Source organism: Seriola aureovittata, chromosome 24 (assembly GCF_021018895.1).
Source record: "Seriola aureovittata isolate HTS-2021-v1 ecotype China chromosome 24, ASM2101889v1, whole genome shotgun sequence".
Classification (NCBI taxonomy): domain Eukaryota; kingdom Metazoa; phylum Chordata; class Actinopteri; order Carangiformes; family Carangidae; genus Seriola; species Seriola aureovittata.
The window spans coordinates 6,153,584-6,170,362 of record NC_079387.1 but is presented as its reverse complement, the minus strand read 5'-3'; the positions used below and the strand labels follow the sequence as shown (position 1 = coordinate 6,170,362).

At 42.0% G+C, this 16,779-nt stretch overlaps 1 protein-coding gene across 13 annotated transcripts in view; it reads right to left on the bottom strand.

Moving 5' to 3' along the window:
* mbnl2 (muscleblind-like splicing regulator 2) overlaps positions 1-16,779 on the bottom strand; it is a 51,092-nt gene that overhangs the window by 13,158 nt on the left and 21,155 nt on the right. For 12 of the 13 annotated variants that reach the window (XM_056370222.1, XM_056370220.1, XM_056370224.1 and 9 more), the window contains exons 3-5: positions 5,875-6,039; positions 4,580-4,783; positions 2,154-2,414 (exon numbers count right to left, since the gene is read on the bottom strand). In XM_056370222.1, coding sequence (XP_056226197.1) covers positions 2,154-2,414; positions 4,580-4,783; positions 5,875-6,039 — 630 coding nt within the window. The remainder of the gene's footprint in view (positions 1-2,153; positions 2,415-4,579; positions 4,784-5,874; positions 6,040-16,779) is intronic. The other variant, XM_056370217.1, reaches the window with a different exon arrangement.

Here is a 16,779-nt window from a genome sequence, read left to right as displayed (position 1 = left end):
GAGCACAGCACTTAAGGGGTCCATGCACAAGCCTCTTGCTTCATGTATGTGGATTTTCTAATAGTATATAACAGTATACGTCCTATTAAAGAGTGACAATGCATTACTGATGCAGTGTTAACAGACTTAAACATTGTGGTTAGTTAAAATGGAAGATGGCCTATTAAAGTGACATGAAAAGAAAGATGATTGCATTCGACTTGCAATGAGGAAGAAGATCACAGCATGGCAAGCAACACATAATGTGGCACAGTAAAATAACATAATCTCAATAATAGGATTTTCTTACTGTATCAGTTAATGTGTAACCTTATCTACAGCACACTTCAGCTTATTTGTTTTAGATTAAAAAAGTGAATTATGGGTAATGATATTACCTATTTGCAGCAGTGCAGCAATACAGGTTTTATGGGTCTCTGCTTCAGCTTTAGGCTAAGAGCTAAAAGAAAATTGGATTAAAGGTGCTGACTAAACAACTCATTGTCCTAAGGTTAACCCTCCTCACCTCTAGCACAGCTTGTAATTGCTGATGGTAAACTGGGAATTGGGTCATAAAGTTGATAAACTGGGGCATATATGCAACACAGGAGTATGACGCATGGGAGGAAAACACACTAGCAACATATACTAAATATTTGATGATGCATTGTGTACCTGGAGAAGTTGTTGATCTAAGGTAGTTGCTGTAGAACCCTGACAGATATATGAAGTTATAGTGCCTTGGGGTCCTCAGGCTCTCTTTTATTTATGCATGTTTTAATTCTTTGTTTTTTCCTGCTTTAATGCAGCTGCTACCATGTGCACAAATGAAACTAACCTGCAGTCATGGTCACCTTATCATCCACACTGTGGACTTATGGAGGAAGGACAGGGAGAGCAAGCAGCAATGGAGCCAGCCAATGAGAGAGGTATGTGCAGCGCATAAAGCATGCCCATGCCATGGAGGAAACAAGTCAGTCAGCACACTGGCGCAGTATAAGGTGTGCGAGTGCAGCAGCCAAAGGATCATTCAAAAGAAGCCACTCAGAGCCTGGAAGAGGGTGGGGCACAGCCAAGACACACTGCCAAACCCTTCTCACTGTCTGTCTGTCTGCCTGCCTGCCTGTCTTCCTGCCTGCCTGCACTTCCACCTGTCTGTCTATCTCTGTTTCTTCCACAGCCTGTTGGGGGATTTTTCCACCTAAGGCAGAAGAGGGTAAACCCCCACCCGCGATGTTACATCCTCATCCATCCCTGATTCAATTTGCACTGATCTGCAGAGAGCCGCACTTATCATTGAGAGCAGGGGGGGTAGGATGGGGGGTGAGCCAGCACATTGTCTCTATATGAACCAAGGGCATTTGAAAATAAAAAGCATGCTGCAGTGAGATAATAACAGATTGTTCTTGCAGCATTATACTGATGCATTTAGGTCTCACTAAACCCTGTTTATTGTATACAAAGGCCTCACTTTGGGATGACTATTGTTAGTGTACACTGGAGTCCACTAGAAAAAACCAGCAGAGATGGGTATGTGTTTTACAGTAATAAAGCAGTGCTCCACATTTTATGTTAGTGTGGGTGTCATCATCAACAGCATGTGTTTACACTTTGTGTAACTCAAGATGATTTATCATAATATAATGTGTATCCACTGAGCCTGTGTGTGCTTAAGTGTATTTTACAAAATTGCTCAAACGTGATCACTAACTTACACTAATTACACTCATCAGAAAAAGCAGGAATTGTTAGTGTATCATAAAAAGTGTTGGGCTGTGTTTGATCAGCTAACAGTTACAGTGCGTGTTCCTGGACATCCAACAATCTCTGATCTCAAGTTTAGACAATGTGTGCTTCACATACATATTCGTATATGTTGTGTTTACTTGCTACAATAACTTGTTTATTTGATGCCCTATAAAAGCCTCCCATGATACTATAATAAAATGCTAAGCTCTTATTGGAAGGTTCAAGGTATACTGTATATAGGTGCTATAAAATGGCCTTATTGTCTCATCCAGACCTTACAAGCTCTTGCTCTATAAGTACTCTAAACAAGCAGAAACCTTGTGAGATTTGTTTGGTTAATACAAGGACAAGTATGAGTGTGTGTTTCTTGCTCTACCACTGTGTAGGCACAAAGTACAGTGGGTAGGCTGTAGTGCTGTGCTCACCATGGCTGCAGCTGTGGCAGCAGCTTGCGCAGCCACAGCTGTCTGGTTGGCCTGGTGTTGGGCGGCCTTAATCTTGGCCTGCAGGTGGGCCGGGGGGTGGAAGTACTTGCACTTCTCGCGTGAGCAGCGGCTCTTGATGTAGTCCATGCAAACGGTGACCGTGTTGTCGCTGGTGTCGATCATGGGGCTGTCGCTCGGGTGAGCAAAGCGGCAGTCAGTCTCACCGCGTGCACAGTTGCCCCGCTGGAACTCACGGCAAACCTGGGAGCAGGAGAGTCAGGTGGACACACACACACACACACACACACACACACACACACACATACAGGCATACAGATGTGGACAGACACACAGATGCATGCATGCAAAAAGAGAAAACAAAGAAATACACACAGAAACAAACTGTGAATGTGTGAAGCAATATTAGTCAGAATCACAGTATTATTCATGAACAATAAAATATTAAATGCTTTGGCTGAATCCAATTCTTCCTCATACTGCATCCCAACTAGCACAATAACTCAGACAGGTGTCAAAAATATTTGATGCCATTTTGGTATAAATGAGAAACGTCATACACATTTAATTACAGGCCTTTTCACACCGGTCTGATATTTTTGTTTAACAAAAAAACCTATTGTGTTTAAAAATACATATCTAGCATTGTCTAGCATTGATATGACACTATATTATGTCCTTTTTATCCCTCTTTTGTGTGTCAATGACCATTTAAAAAATGTGATTAATTTTCTTTGCTATTGTTCATGTTATGTGTCCAAAACATGGTGTTTGAGCAAAAGACGAGCAGGCAGCAGCAGGTTCATAACTAAAAGATAACATGTGGCATAAAATTGAAGTCAACCTGTGAAATATCTTCTATGTCACTCCTTCTTTGTTTTGTTATTTCACCAATAAATTATATTAAAAAAAATAAAGAATGATATTAAAGAAGGCAGAGACAGGGAAGAAAAAAACACTACCAACAAATGTAACACCCTGTAACAAAACTGCAATGTGTGTCAAACCCAAATGATTGTGGAATCACTGAACCAGTCAGTGTTCAACTGTTCAGAGGCCGGGGCAGAATCACAGGGGGATCTGATTTGACTTGCACTCTGGGACTGAGACACACAGAGTGTAAACACACACACCAAACACACACACACACACACACACACACACACACAACCACTGGTGCACATACACACACGTGTACACACACATGCTGGCTCTGTGTGGGAGTGTATACGTGTCTCAGAGGGATACTGTTTCATTAGCGCCAACTTCCTTCAGTTGCTAAGTGATAGCAATCCCAGAGAAAAACATATACAGGCACACACCTACGCATAACCTCCAGGTCTTCAGGAGATTATTGTTTATCTTTGTAAATGTAGTGGAAAATGAAAACTCCCCCTTATGCATTGTTTCACAATCAGAAAGCTATTCCCATTCATAGCAGTTAGCCAGGGGGCAGATGGAGATGGTTGAAGTAATTGCCCTGTCTAACCGTGGATGTCTAGTAAAGTACTAGTTTGTGTTAGCAAATCCCAATTTAAATCATAATTTTTTCGTATCATATTTCTGATACAAGTCTTAACTATTTCTGTAGGGGATAACACAATCCGGTGTTCAGGGATAACATGCAGGCAACAAACTATCAGGTGAGGATCCTGATTTCTTTTCTTTTCTGAAAACATAATTATGTATTTTTCTGCTTTTACAACCACAGACAAAACTTAGATATCAGGCTCTATGAACAACTACTGCAGTTCTGCAATTCACCAGGCTTTTTATGAAATTGTGACACAATTAGAAGCATGTTGTGAAATTTAAACTGAGTGAAAACATTTCAGCTTTCTGTAAAAATCAAGCCTTTTTACAACCCTGATTTTCTATTTGCTTGTGACAAGGCAACTTCAAAATCTCTTTATTCAAATCATCAATTACTTGCTAAACACTTACTTATCTTTATCCTTGTCTATGTCAGTTTATAGAACAAGTAGTTACATTCAAAGAGTTAATACAAAGGTGAAACATGTGCCTCTATTTTACTTATTGCAATGCTAACTCCTGTGGTAACCAGGAAGGTAGTTAGTCTCTATTGTTTTTTTCTGCATTCACTGCACTATACTGGATGCATCAAGACACTACACGTGTGTGTGTGTGTGTGTGTGTGTGTGTGTGTGTGTGTGTGTGTAACTATTGTATCAGACCTACAATACCCATGAGGCTCCATTGGAAATACTCTGCAGTTATAAATGATACTCATTAGCACCACATATCTATTGCATCTCTTTCACGCCTAAAATCACAGTAAGATGTTTCCATAATTATACTTCACAAAGAGCAAAGAGAACATTAGCTACAACTGGCTGTCATGCTCGTCTTGTCTGAGAGAGAGGGAAGACTGTGATTGGGTGGGTCACCTCCAGCTTGTCGGTACGCAGCAGTTTCTGGCTGGAGGAAGAGCCGGCGGTCACGGAGACAGGCGGGCTGCCGGGGACGATAACGGGCGTGCTGGGCAGGATGTCTGTGGGCACCAGGCCCATGCTGTGGGACATGGGAGTCAGGTAGGGTGTGTAGCTCAAACCTGCGCTGGAGCCCAGGCCCTGGCTGACTGGAAACGTCTGCTGTAGATGGAGCGAAAAAGACAGTTTACCAACATTTATTCTGACAGTTCCTCTAATGTTGTCTCTTTAAAATATTCAAAATTTCTTTCTTGTTTAAACATTTTTCCATTCTTAATTAAAATAGTAGAGACATAAATGGAAGAAATTGTGGAAGGACTAAGATTTAAAATGATGGATGTAGGGAGGGACACTGGGAAGTTGAGGGTGAAAGGCAGGATAAGAGGGTATAGAGATGAAAAGAGGGAGAGAATTTAGAGGAAGGAGACACTAGAGACAAATGAATGGAGGGTGCAGCTTTGTGGAGTGGTAGGTGAGAAAGATGAGAGGGAGAGAGTGTGACAGGTAGAGAGAGAGAGCCGGGGGAGCAGAGAGGGATAGGATTATGAGAAAAGGTGGAGAGAGGAGGAAGTGAGAGTAAGGACATGAGAAATTTTTTTTTTAACCTTTATGTATCCTGGGAAGATTTTGCTGAGCATGCATGTTCTTTTTCAGCTACGCCTAGTCTTACATTGATGCAGTTAAACACGTTCACACCTGGCAGTCGCCCAGTGCACAGTCTACTGCTGACTGCCGAGCAATTCCCAGAGAGCAGTTGGTGTGTTTGTGCTTTGCTCAAGGGCATGTCGACAGCAACTGTGAGAACAAATTCATGATCTTCCTAGAAAGGCATCCTGAGAACAGGCTGATTGGAGAGGATGGATAATAGACGTATCCAACAGAACCATGTAGTAATGTACTGTAACAACTTTAATATTTATTTTCTCAGTGAATGTTAAGTGTAAGTTAAAGATTCTGCCAAGACCACGACACTGAGAAAAATTATATTGGCATGAAGGGTAACTTCATACGGTTTGCACCAACTTTCTAAGTAAATCTATGATCTGAAAATATGACATTGTGCATGTAAAATATCAAATATGCAATAATACAAAATGTTGAATTCACTTGAACTGATTCAGCTTGATGCATAATTGTATTTTAACAGGAACAAAGCCAAACTTTTTACAGTGAAGCATAACAACATGCTATTTTTATAGTGAGTCATGCTGCATTGCCCAGTCAATTCCCACAGCAGTGAGGCCAGCACTAACCACAGGTTGCATGGTGGTGCCAGGGATCATGAACTGCATCTGCTGAGCCAACATGGCGGCCGCTGTCTTCTGCTGGATCAGGTTATTTCGCCCGTTGATCTCAAGCTGGGTCTTCAGGTGAGCGGGTGGGTGGAGGTATTTGCAGTTCTCTCGCGTGCAACGGCCCTGAGCGAAGATAACAGGGGGGAGAGGGAGAGAGAGACACAAACAAACTCATTAACAGTTTTGTCTGAAAACTTGAAGTCTCTGATCAACAGAATGAACTGAAAAGCAGCTATCTTTTCATAATAGACCTAACTGTGAACAGGTTGTGTGTCTGCCCGAGGATGTGGCAGATATGTGGGCATTCATTTTAACACAGACTCCAAAACATCAAGTGCTTGAAGGCAGCATCCATATTCATACTTAGAGAGTGTGGAACATATAAAATTATGAGCGCTACGCATTCAGAATTGCTTGTGCTTGTGGGGGTAGCAGGTAGCTCTCGGCTCTGAGTAGAAACATTGTTATGAAAGATCATTATCAGTCTCTGGTCCTGCCTGGACCATGGACACACTGACAAGCCAGTATTCAGTGCCGACATGGAATTGATCTAGGTAATGGAAAAAAAGGCTTGGTTCTGATTCTAGCTATCTAGCCATCTTGACTAAATCTCTCTAACTTTCTAATGGATAGGTCATCCAGTATTCTCTGTAGAAATGCAAATGCAGGGTTGGTGGGGTCAGACTTACTGATACCCTGGTGGATGAAGACAATTACACGATCAACCCAGAGGCTAATGGCAAACACAATAATCCAATATGGATCCTCACTGAAGAGCTTATTGTGTGGAGAGTGGGTGGAGGAGAGGAGAGAGGTCAGGAGGGAGTGACAAAGTGAAGGGTTGAATACAGTAGTGGGAGATGGGACTGGAGCTGTGGGTAAGATGGAACGTAAAGGTGAGGAGAGGAGCGGTGGAAAAGATGTGGGCAGAGTGGACTGATATGAGTTAGTACAGAGAGGTAAATGGGAGATAACAAGAAAAGGTCAAGAAGACAGAAGGACAGGACATGACATGGCACGTCTTGGTGAATGTGAAAGAGGGCAGAGGGAAGTGAAGCTAAATTAGAATCAGTCGAGCATGAGGAGGTCCAAACAACCCTTAACTCCACGGCACAGAAGAGCCACGACACAGCGGCCTGATTAACAGTGCCGTACAATAATCTCTCTAATTTCCTCTTATAAGGAAATATGACAGCTCTGCCTAGTGTCCATAAAGTGACTGGCCATGACTGAATGTAATTATTCAAGTCCTGAATCAAACAAAATTACAACAAGTCACCAGACAGATCCATGTACAGTATATGTCTCATACACCGTAGCAGTCTGGTGGGTGCAGTGACCTGTATTACATCGGACAGGATATGGGACTGAATGCTGCAGTGATTCGAGAAACTGGCAATGAACCAGAAGAGCAACGCTCGAGTAGAACTGGAGGATATATTAATAATATATCAATATCCTGATATGATGTGATCATCACAATATTGATATTGATGATTATGGTAAAAAAAAATATTGTGATATAGTTGGTTTTGCCAGTATTGCAGTTTGAGCCTGAGCTCTGAAAGTATGAATTGAAAAAGAATCTATAAAATAAGACATTATTCTTGTTCTGATACTATTCTTAGTATAGCACATAACTGGAACACATCCCATGGGTCATGATGCAAACGAACAAAAGCATGATATGGATTATTAGCCCAGAGTGTCACTCACCATGCTACAGGGAATTGAAGTGGCTTCTCAACCTGTTCAACTCTATGTAGCCACACAGAGAGCTTTGCTTTTCTACGTTCAGTGGGCAGGCAAACAGAGAAGAACTTTTAATCAACCACAGCTCAAGGTATAAGACTGGCTCCCAGTGTAAATAATCTACCAATAGAAAATAATCTTCAAGTCTCATCAAAGGAGAAAGTAATAACAATCCTTTCCCCCTGACAGATATTAAAGACACACCACAGAGCATCAAAATTACTGTTGGTTGCAATTACATTTCTTTCAAAGAATTTAAAGCTGCCACAAAGAATAATAGGTCTGCAGACACTATATGCTTCTTTGCAATTGTTGTTTTCACATTAATAAAGACACAAAGATATGAGTTTGGGTGTTTTCCTTGTGAGACACATACGCTGGCAGCACAACTATCAGATAACAGGTTTGACGTTCACGGAGACCCTGGAGCAGTTCTGTAATGGTGAGAGTCATGAGTCAGATAGGACTGACCTCCACACCCTGCTGTTAACGCTGCAGTGAGCCACTCATACCCCCCTACTTCATGGTTCTAATGCACAAAATCACACCTGCCCACTCATATGCATAATAAATCGCACAATCACAACAAGCATTGCCCACACATACTGGCACAAGCATACATGCACACAGATATACACACTGCTGTACACTAACACATTCACAGATCCGTTATGACCCGTCCAGACCAGAGGAATAATGTTAGCACTGAACCCCTAACCAAAAACCTCAGAGGTGTCAAAACTAATTGGAGCTTTATGCACTGCCACGGACACTGGAAGAAGGTGTGTGTATATATGTGTGTCTTGTGTATCTGTGTCCATGAGAGGGAGAGAGAGAGAGAGAGAGAGAATGCGTAGGCAGGTGGAACTGTGTGTGTGCAGGAGAAAGCGTGTGGGCGGATGTGACTCTGTGTGTGAGAGAGGTAGCTGGTGCTGAAGCTGTGCTCTGGACAGCATCCCAAACTGACTCTGCAGGGAAGCACAGCATCACTATCGCGCCCTACGGAGATCACAGACACAGACGGACACAAATAAAGACGCAGGCACACGACGACACACGCACAGACCCTGACCACTCACTTTGTCAGTTATGTGGACTTAAAGTAAAGCCATTACCTCTATTCTTGCTCCATATTCAGTTCATCTATAGCCTTTGAGTGACACATGCTTTTCGCAATTGCTCATCATTACTCTCCATTTAAAGTGATGAGGTAAATGGTGGCGGAGCTACTTGGAAGAGTGTTTCATTACGCACAGGCACTGTCGCACTAAGTGCAGGCCTTGGACTCGTAAAATCTTCCCCTTTCATCCTGTCAAACTTTGTTTGAGAGCCTTTTCTCACTGATGCATTCATGATCCATCATCGCATTGTGCCTGGTCTTCCCATAAATTAGGTTTGATTTGTTTTCGGTCTTCCTTTGTGTCTAGTTTGGAGGTGGAAGAAGCACATGAAGTACCTACGCTAGAGCTGTCATGGTAATGGAAATTCAATGCTATTTAAAAACTGTGGGGAAAAAAATCTATGCAGCATTTAATTATATAAACATTCATTATTTAAAATCTGGATCGGCCTATATCGGTAAAATAAATTGAGCGAGCAATCACACAAATGGGAAGTGCATTTTATAAAGATCTTTCCCAGAAATCGGCCCTATAGTAAGTCTAATACTTACAGAAACATTCGAGAAGAACTCACTCCCACCGAGGATGACAGAACCTATAATTTTAGCTCTACATGAAAAGGTCAAGGATCCTCTCAGGTAGGAATAATGTAGACCTGTGAATTTCTTCTCAAGTGATTATAAGATTCTAACCAAGGTCCTTGAAGTTAGGATTGAAATGGTCATGAATTCTATAATACATCCTGATCAGACAGGATTCATCTCTTTTGATTAACTGATCAAGAACGATTGTGATTGGTGGTTCGCTGTGCATGCATGTCACTCACGAGCAACAAACTCTGTGTATCCAAGTGCCCTTAAATTGGAGTAGATTACATCAGACAGGCTTCTCTTGTAGAATTGTCATGGAAAATGAGAACCATCCCAGTTTTCTTACACATACTGAAAATATGGTTTCAGTTTACGTCTCACTTCAAGTACAAACAGGCACCGCCTCCACTGCCTATTACAGCCAGTGTCAACATTAACAGCGTTAATCCTCAGGATCCTCAGACAAATAACACTGACTAAGGTGAAGCAGCAGTCCAAAGACAAGTTTCAGGTTAAAGAGCTCACAATACATCTGTGTCTCGACCGTAACTACGGTGAGCTGCTTAATGTGTAAAATGTATGGTGCTGTGCCTTTTACCAACCAGTGTTAACAAAAGTTAACTTTAGTTACCACTGAAGCGATGTTTCACATACAGCAGCTTTGAAAAGAAAGCGTGAAGCAGATTCAGCAAAGACTGTGAAGTCACGTGAATGTGTATTCAGCACACAAAATAGGTTTAAAACTAAATTAATAAATTCAGTGAGAAATAGAAACCTCACCAGTTTGACGCTCATTTCAGAGGTTGCCCCTCCCCGAGAACATTTCGAGTTTTAGAAAAATAAAGTTGTTATGAAGTGGAAAGAAACAAAGCACAGTAAAGGGAAAGAATAGAGCATGGAGACAAACGAGAAGAGGGAGCCACTGAAAAAAAGACTACCTGATGCAGCTCAAAGAGATGACCACTAAGAGAGGAGAAACTAATTACAGCAATGTATATAGCTCAGAGAATCCCATAATTTAGAGGAGAACAAGAACATGCAATCTGAGGTAAGAATAGGACTAGATCTAGTACTATCTGGATTGTACACAGCTGTATTGCTATTTTGATTGCCAATGCTGGTGAGAACACGGTCTAACATTTTAACATGTAGAAGTGTCACATTCTGTACGCCAAGGGTCTTTTACTAGCGTACACTCTTGGAAGTCTCAGCGCCGAATAGTGAAGAGGACATGGATTTGCTATAAATATGGCAAAAGGACATCTGAATGGCTGATATCCCTTGGTGGGTGTTAAAACATTAGGCTGCACACAAAAGAGGAGATCAGTTCATTTAGAAGAATTTCAGCTTAGCTCAGGCTGGAGATGTGAGGTGAGTCCAAGGCTATATTCTGGATAATCCTATCCTGGAAAAGACATTCCAGTTATTCACAGCTGTCATCGAGCAACAATGTTTATTAAAAACCTACACTCCCTCACACAAAAATAATGATGCATTCATTAAACTCAGGGAAGTGTTAATTTATTGGTACTGTGCACAGCAGTTAAAAAGCTTTCACCCACATCACGTCTCTCTGATTAGGGGTGAAAATCTAACATCTGCTTTATAGCAGGACCAATTCTTGCTTTAATAAAACACAGTAAGGCCAACTGCAAAAACTGTGTAGTGATGGCTGCACATAGCAATTACAGTACCTTTGGAGAGTATTATTAATACTAATGATCATCAACAAAGGGTCCAGGCTGCAGCTTGAGATAATGTTTCCCTGCCACACTTGTGGATTCAAAGCACATAAGATGAGGTAAGCTTTGTGGCGAGGCAGCACAGCATCAAATAAAAAAACAAGAGGCATGCTTATGGCTCATGGTTTACACAAAGGGGTGGTCCACAGACAGCAATGACGGTGCTAAAAAACAGCCTGTGAGGCTGATGACAATTCTGTGCCATCATTTGGTTTCAGACCTCTATCCTTCTGAGACAGTGACAGACACGTGCAAACGCACAAACACCCACACAGAAAGACACACACACGCGGATTGAGCGCACTGTGCCTTCTGTCTATGCCACCCACTCGGTGCAGAGCATAAATCCATTCATTGCGGGCATTGCCTCCGAGCAGCCGTCTATGAAAAGGATCTTTGAAAACACCAAGGCACCTCTGTGATTCACGCACCAGCCGCCGGTGTGTAGCCATAGTTACACAGTGAAATTATACCTTTCAGCAGGGTCGCTCACATGGCAGCCTCTTATTGTAGGCTGCACCGTTGCACTTGTGTGTATGAAATGCTATGATCCATGCTCTGGGATACACTAATAACTGCTTTGATTCAGATTGGATAATTATCTCCTTGTGTCTCACTGAAAAACGAACAACAGTGAAGGAGAGATCAAAGTAAAATTATCAGTTGTTTTCACTTGACACAGATCCTCTGTCCAAGAGTTTATAAAATGAGACACTACTGCTGGCAAGTTGTTCAAATCCCCACGGCAAATATTTCCATATAGTAGTAACATCAATAAAAATGTGTTCCACATTAGGGTTGATCCAGAGGGGAAGGGGATAAAAGCAGCTAATTTCATAAACAGATTAGGATTACATTCAATTCACCCACTGAGATTTCTTCAATTGTTTTGAGTTCTTGTAATACAGCCTCATTAAGTACAACCAGAAATCTTTTCTGGAAGAAAACATCATCATAATTTATAAAACAGGAGTCATTTTTGCAAATTGTTCCTTTTCCTTTGATTTGTGCTGTCCTTGATAGTGGCTGATATTGATATTTGGATCATACACTAAATGGCAGTTAGTCCATCTGTATTAGCTGATCAACAGAGAATAATCAACAATTTTCAAAATAAATGAATCGTTTCAGCAATCTGTTGAATATCTTTGCATTTTGGGCTGTTGATCAGACTAAACTGGAAGTCGACTTGTGCACTGAGAAATTGTGACGTGCATTTTTCACTATTTTCTAACATTCATTCACTAAATAATGGCTATATTAATTGAAAAAATAATCTACAGATGAATCTATAATGAAATCCATAATCGTTGTTGTCAACAAAAGGAAGGAAAATTAATTTTTCTCAGCGTTCCAATGATCACACTCCAAATCAGACACAGGCACGCAATGTTCAGTTGACAAAACTTTAGCAAAAGGAGAGAAAAACACAAGGCAAACATTTACCACAGCAAACACACAGGCATGAGAACACAAAAAACCCAATTCACCCAAACAAAGCGACAGGTTCCTGAGGAGGGTACAACATTTCTCCTGCCCAAACATAACAGAACTATCGCACTGCAACACTCCAGCTAAACAGAGGCAGGGCTAAACAGGAAGAAAAACACTTCAAGGGAAAACATCCTTTAGCCACATACAGTCTAAACTCACAGCGACCCACTTCTTTGTTGTAATTTTGTTCTCGTCTAATAGTGTTTTCAGTGTCTTTCCACTGTCAACAGACGTCATGGTAAGAATGAATGAATGTTCATAAGGATAACCAGACACAGACGGACAAGGAGTATCTGACAATCTTGTGAGTCAGCTGTACCCTGTGACTGCCTGATTCAGTGCTAATGTTACATTTATTTACTTCTATTGCCCCACAACAGTTGTGATATAAAGCAATAAAAATCTGCCTGAAAGTAAAAGCAAAAACATATTTCCTTTAATTCCTATGACAATTACTACTGCAATTACAGCAAGACAGTCACTACATTGAAACAACAGCTATTATTAAACTACAACCCCTGCTGGAGTCTTAGAAACATAATTAGCTCCACCCTCCATAAAATAAAATAAATTCACAGTGAACACTGGGCCAAACGGTACATGTATAACTGGCATTAGCATCCCCTGCCTGGGATTTACCCTGCCAGCTTCATCAGTGGCAGAAACTCTTTTCCCGACCCCCCACCTCCTTCATCAGCCTGGCTGAATGGTCAGAGTGATGACCGTTGTGTGTCTGTGGGTGGCACAGACACAGAGGGCCAGTCTTCCACCCCCTCTGCAGAATAGCGCTTCAGTTGTGGGCCCCTCCGTTCACCACTGTAACATTTGCATTTTGCCCTCAATGGGTGCTCTATCCTCAGGCCTGCTGGAGACAGAGAGTGGCTGCCTATAGGATGCAGTTGACAGAAGAGCTGTAAATGCCCTCGTAAAGGCGACTGGAAACTTGCCTTTATATTACACCCCTGTGGTTCCAATCACCCGTTATAGGGAGGCTAGTGCCCTGGGGTTTATCCAAGATGGATACAGTCAAAATGAGCAATTGCTTTTCTTTCTCACATCAACACTTCAAACCAAGAAACAATATCGATGAATTACCTAATGCCAAATCTGGAGAATCTGGGATGTGTGTGTGCATTAAGCCCCCTTTTCTTCAGTGGAACAGAGAAGCTGGGTAGGCTTTCCATCTAAGACCCCATAATGTCTTTCTAACGCAAGCTGAGTGCTCACTGACGTGATCATTGACAGTGTGACTGACAGTATTGGCAATCCAGAAAAACCAATCAGGGAGGAAGATCATGGAGAAACAGCTTAAAAGATGTACAGTCAGCAGTGCACCGTAAAGCGGCTTCTTATGAGGGCTGATTGTACCACTGAGGCTTCAGAGGCAGTGGAACACTAAAGGTCAGAGAAATGGGATTGTGACTTCAAGTGTTGCTTGTCCAAATCTTCAGGCAATCTAGTTCATTCTAGTGAAAAACACAGCACATTGTATATTCCATCTTAAAGTAGAGTACCCACATAGGCATCTACTACTGCAGGTCTTGTTTGTAGTAGTTGATTTTGGGTGGTTCAGCATATCACAAAGCATCTGGTTGTACGCTACAGACAAACTGCAACAAAGTCTTCCCCGCGTTTATCCGATTGTCCTTCTCAGCTCGAGAGGAGGAGGGCCGCTGTGAGAAACTGACACTAATTTTTCTGACATGAAGCCTGTGATATGTGTAATCCCCTTAGAGCATAACCGAAGAACCTGTTGTATCCCCGCTGACCGCTGAAGGAGGGGGGTGGACAGGCGCTCACTCGTTCTCCTTGTCTTTCAATGTTCCCTGATATCTCTTTCCATTCTATCTCCCTCACTGCCTTGTCCTCGCAGCGTGGCATTTACATCCTGCCGTTAATGCTGTGTCATTTGCATTGTTATGTATATGCACGGCTCATGCTCATCCTGTAGCTGGGTGTTCTGTTTACAGATATTCATATTTGTGGATATAAATATCCAAAAAAGAGAATTTCTGGGCCTGCATCACCAACTGGAACTGATGCTGCAATCATCAGTTCCAGGAAGTAATGCCTCACCTCCACATTTCAAAAAGATGAAACATAAAAATTGCCTTTTCTTTTCCTTAACATTTTAGTTTTAACCCTAAATTTACTGCACGTTACACTTTCCCAAAGGAGGTTACTATTGAAAAGAATGGTTCTTCTTGTTCACAATGTCTGCCTTTCTTTCTCTCCTTTCTCAGTTTACTCTGATAGACTCTCTTTTCCAGGGGCACTAACAGCTGGTTATGGGTCAGCCTTTAGCAGGTCACAAGGAAACCACTTTGGGGAAAGCCCCCTGCTATGAGACGCCAACAGGACAGATACTCCAGGGCTCAGAAGATGTAAAAAGAAAAAAAGCAGACCCAATGATCCCAGCACCCGGTAGCGTAGCGAGGCGATGAATGCACATGGACAGGGCTTCCCTTCATCCTCAAACACAGAGAATGCTCCCTGTTACGGATCCTGTTTTGTTTTTTGGGTTCTAATGGATCCGTTTGGACTAATGGGTCTGTTTGAAGCAGCGTGGCTCCAGGACACCAGGAAACACTGAAAATCCATTATGAAATGATAGCCAAAGCCTTTTTGCTTACATGTGGGCTGGTAATGGAGAACAGCAATCAATGGTGAACAGTGGGTAAGAACAAGTAATTTAAATGTAGGGGTGTGGAGGTAAGTCAGCTCCCATCTCGTATTCAGCTCTGATTATACTGTGATAAGGTGTATTTGGCCTGGCTATTAGACAACAGCACAATTAACAATAATGCCAGTGAATACAAACAAGAAAATACCCTCAGTACAAAGGACAGAGACCAGGTAATTTGGAAACAATAGTCTGATTTCCTTTTTCTCCTCTAAAATACACACACACACACACACACACACACACACACACACAACACACACACACACACACACACACACACACACACACATAAGACTGTGTTGCCTCAGCAGTAATTAAGTGTCTTTGTTTCACCAGCTGTAATCCCACAGATGGAGGAGTGGTACTGCTGCTGACACGCCTGAGATTACCCAAGGAGAGAGAGAGAGAGAGAGAGAGAGAGAGAGAGAGAGAGAGAGAGAGAGAGAGGAGAGCTAGGAAGAGATACACACAGACTTTGGGAGAGTGGGATAAAGGTGAGACAAAAAAAAGTGTTTTTTTTTTTGTGCTTGTTTGTCCTGGGACGCTTGGATAATAGGAATCTTTCTCCCACATGCCCCAAAAGTAAACACTCCCACCACCATGTAAGATGTAAAATAAAGCTGATCATGTGTCCACACCAAAGTGTTTTAATCAATGAATGTGCCCATTAATCTTGTTTTAACTGACATAATTTTAACATTTCAGAAATCATTACAAAGTCCACTTCAATCAGTAAAGGGGACTTTGTAAAAAGCCTCATTAAACTCTGTAAGTGATTTTCTACACTAGTGCACCTAAACTGTCTGCAGGGTAAAGACAATATTCTTTAAAGAGCTGTGATACATACTTACATGCAAGTTACAAAGCAACTTTTTGTTCATTTGTCATTTTGTATTCATTCAGTCATGCAGGAGAAAAAAGGCGCTGTAAAAGTTCCAGCCACAAATTAAGGTTATCAGCATTCAGATGATGGCTGTGATAACTACCCACACTGGATGTGCATGTTTCATTGCTGTAAATGTTTTTTGAGAGGTGATGGTCAAAGTGCGACGGCAGTGGCATTGCTGTGGGGCACCTGCAGAGTCCAGGTCCCTGCTGATAATCCAGCTGGAGGCTGGAGCCCTGCTTCAGTTAATCTGATCATCTGTGACCTGCTGAGACATGAAACCCACCCTCTAGAGCTCCTCTAATCTGCACGCACACACACAAACACACGTCCACATAAACACATCGAGGGACACAGGCATACGGCTCTCAGGTACACACTCATGCCACATGCATACAGCACATTTGAAGTGAAGCAACTGTCTCACTTTCCCACACTTCTGCAAATACACACCCTGAAGAGGCCCAGCTATGACAATGCCACCTCTCAGTCTGTTGATAGGTGAGTCATAGCTGAAAGACTGAAGCACTAAACTGCTTTCGACAAGCTGTCATCTCCCTATGCTGAGAAGACACATCTTGTCAGCTTTAGA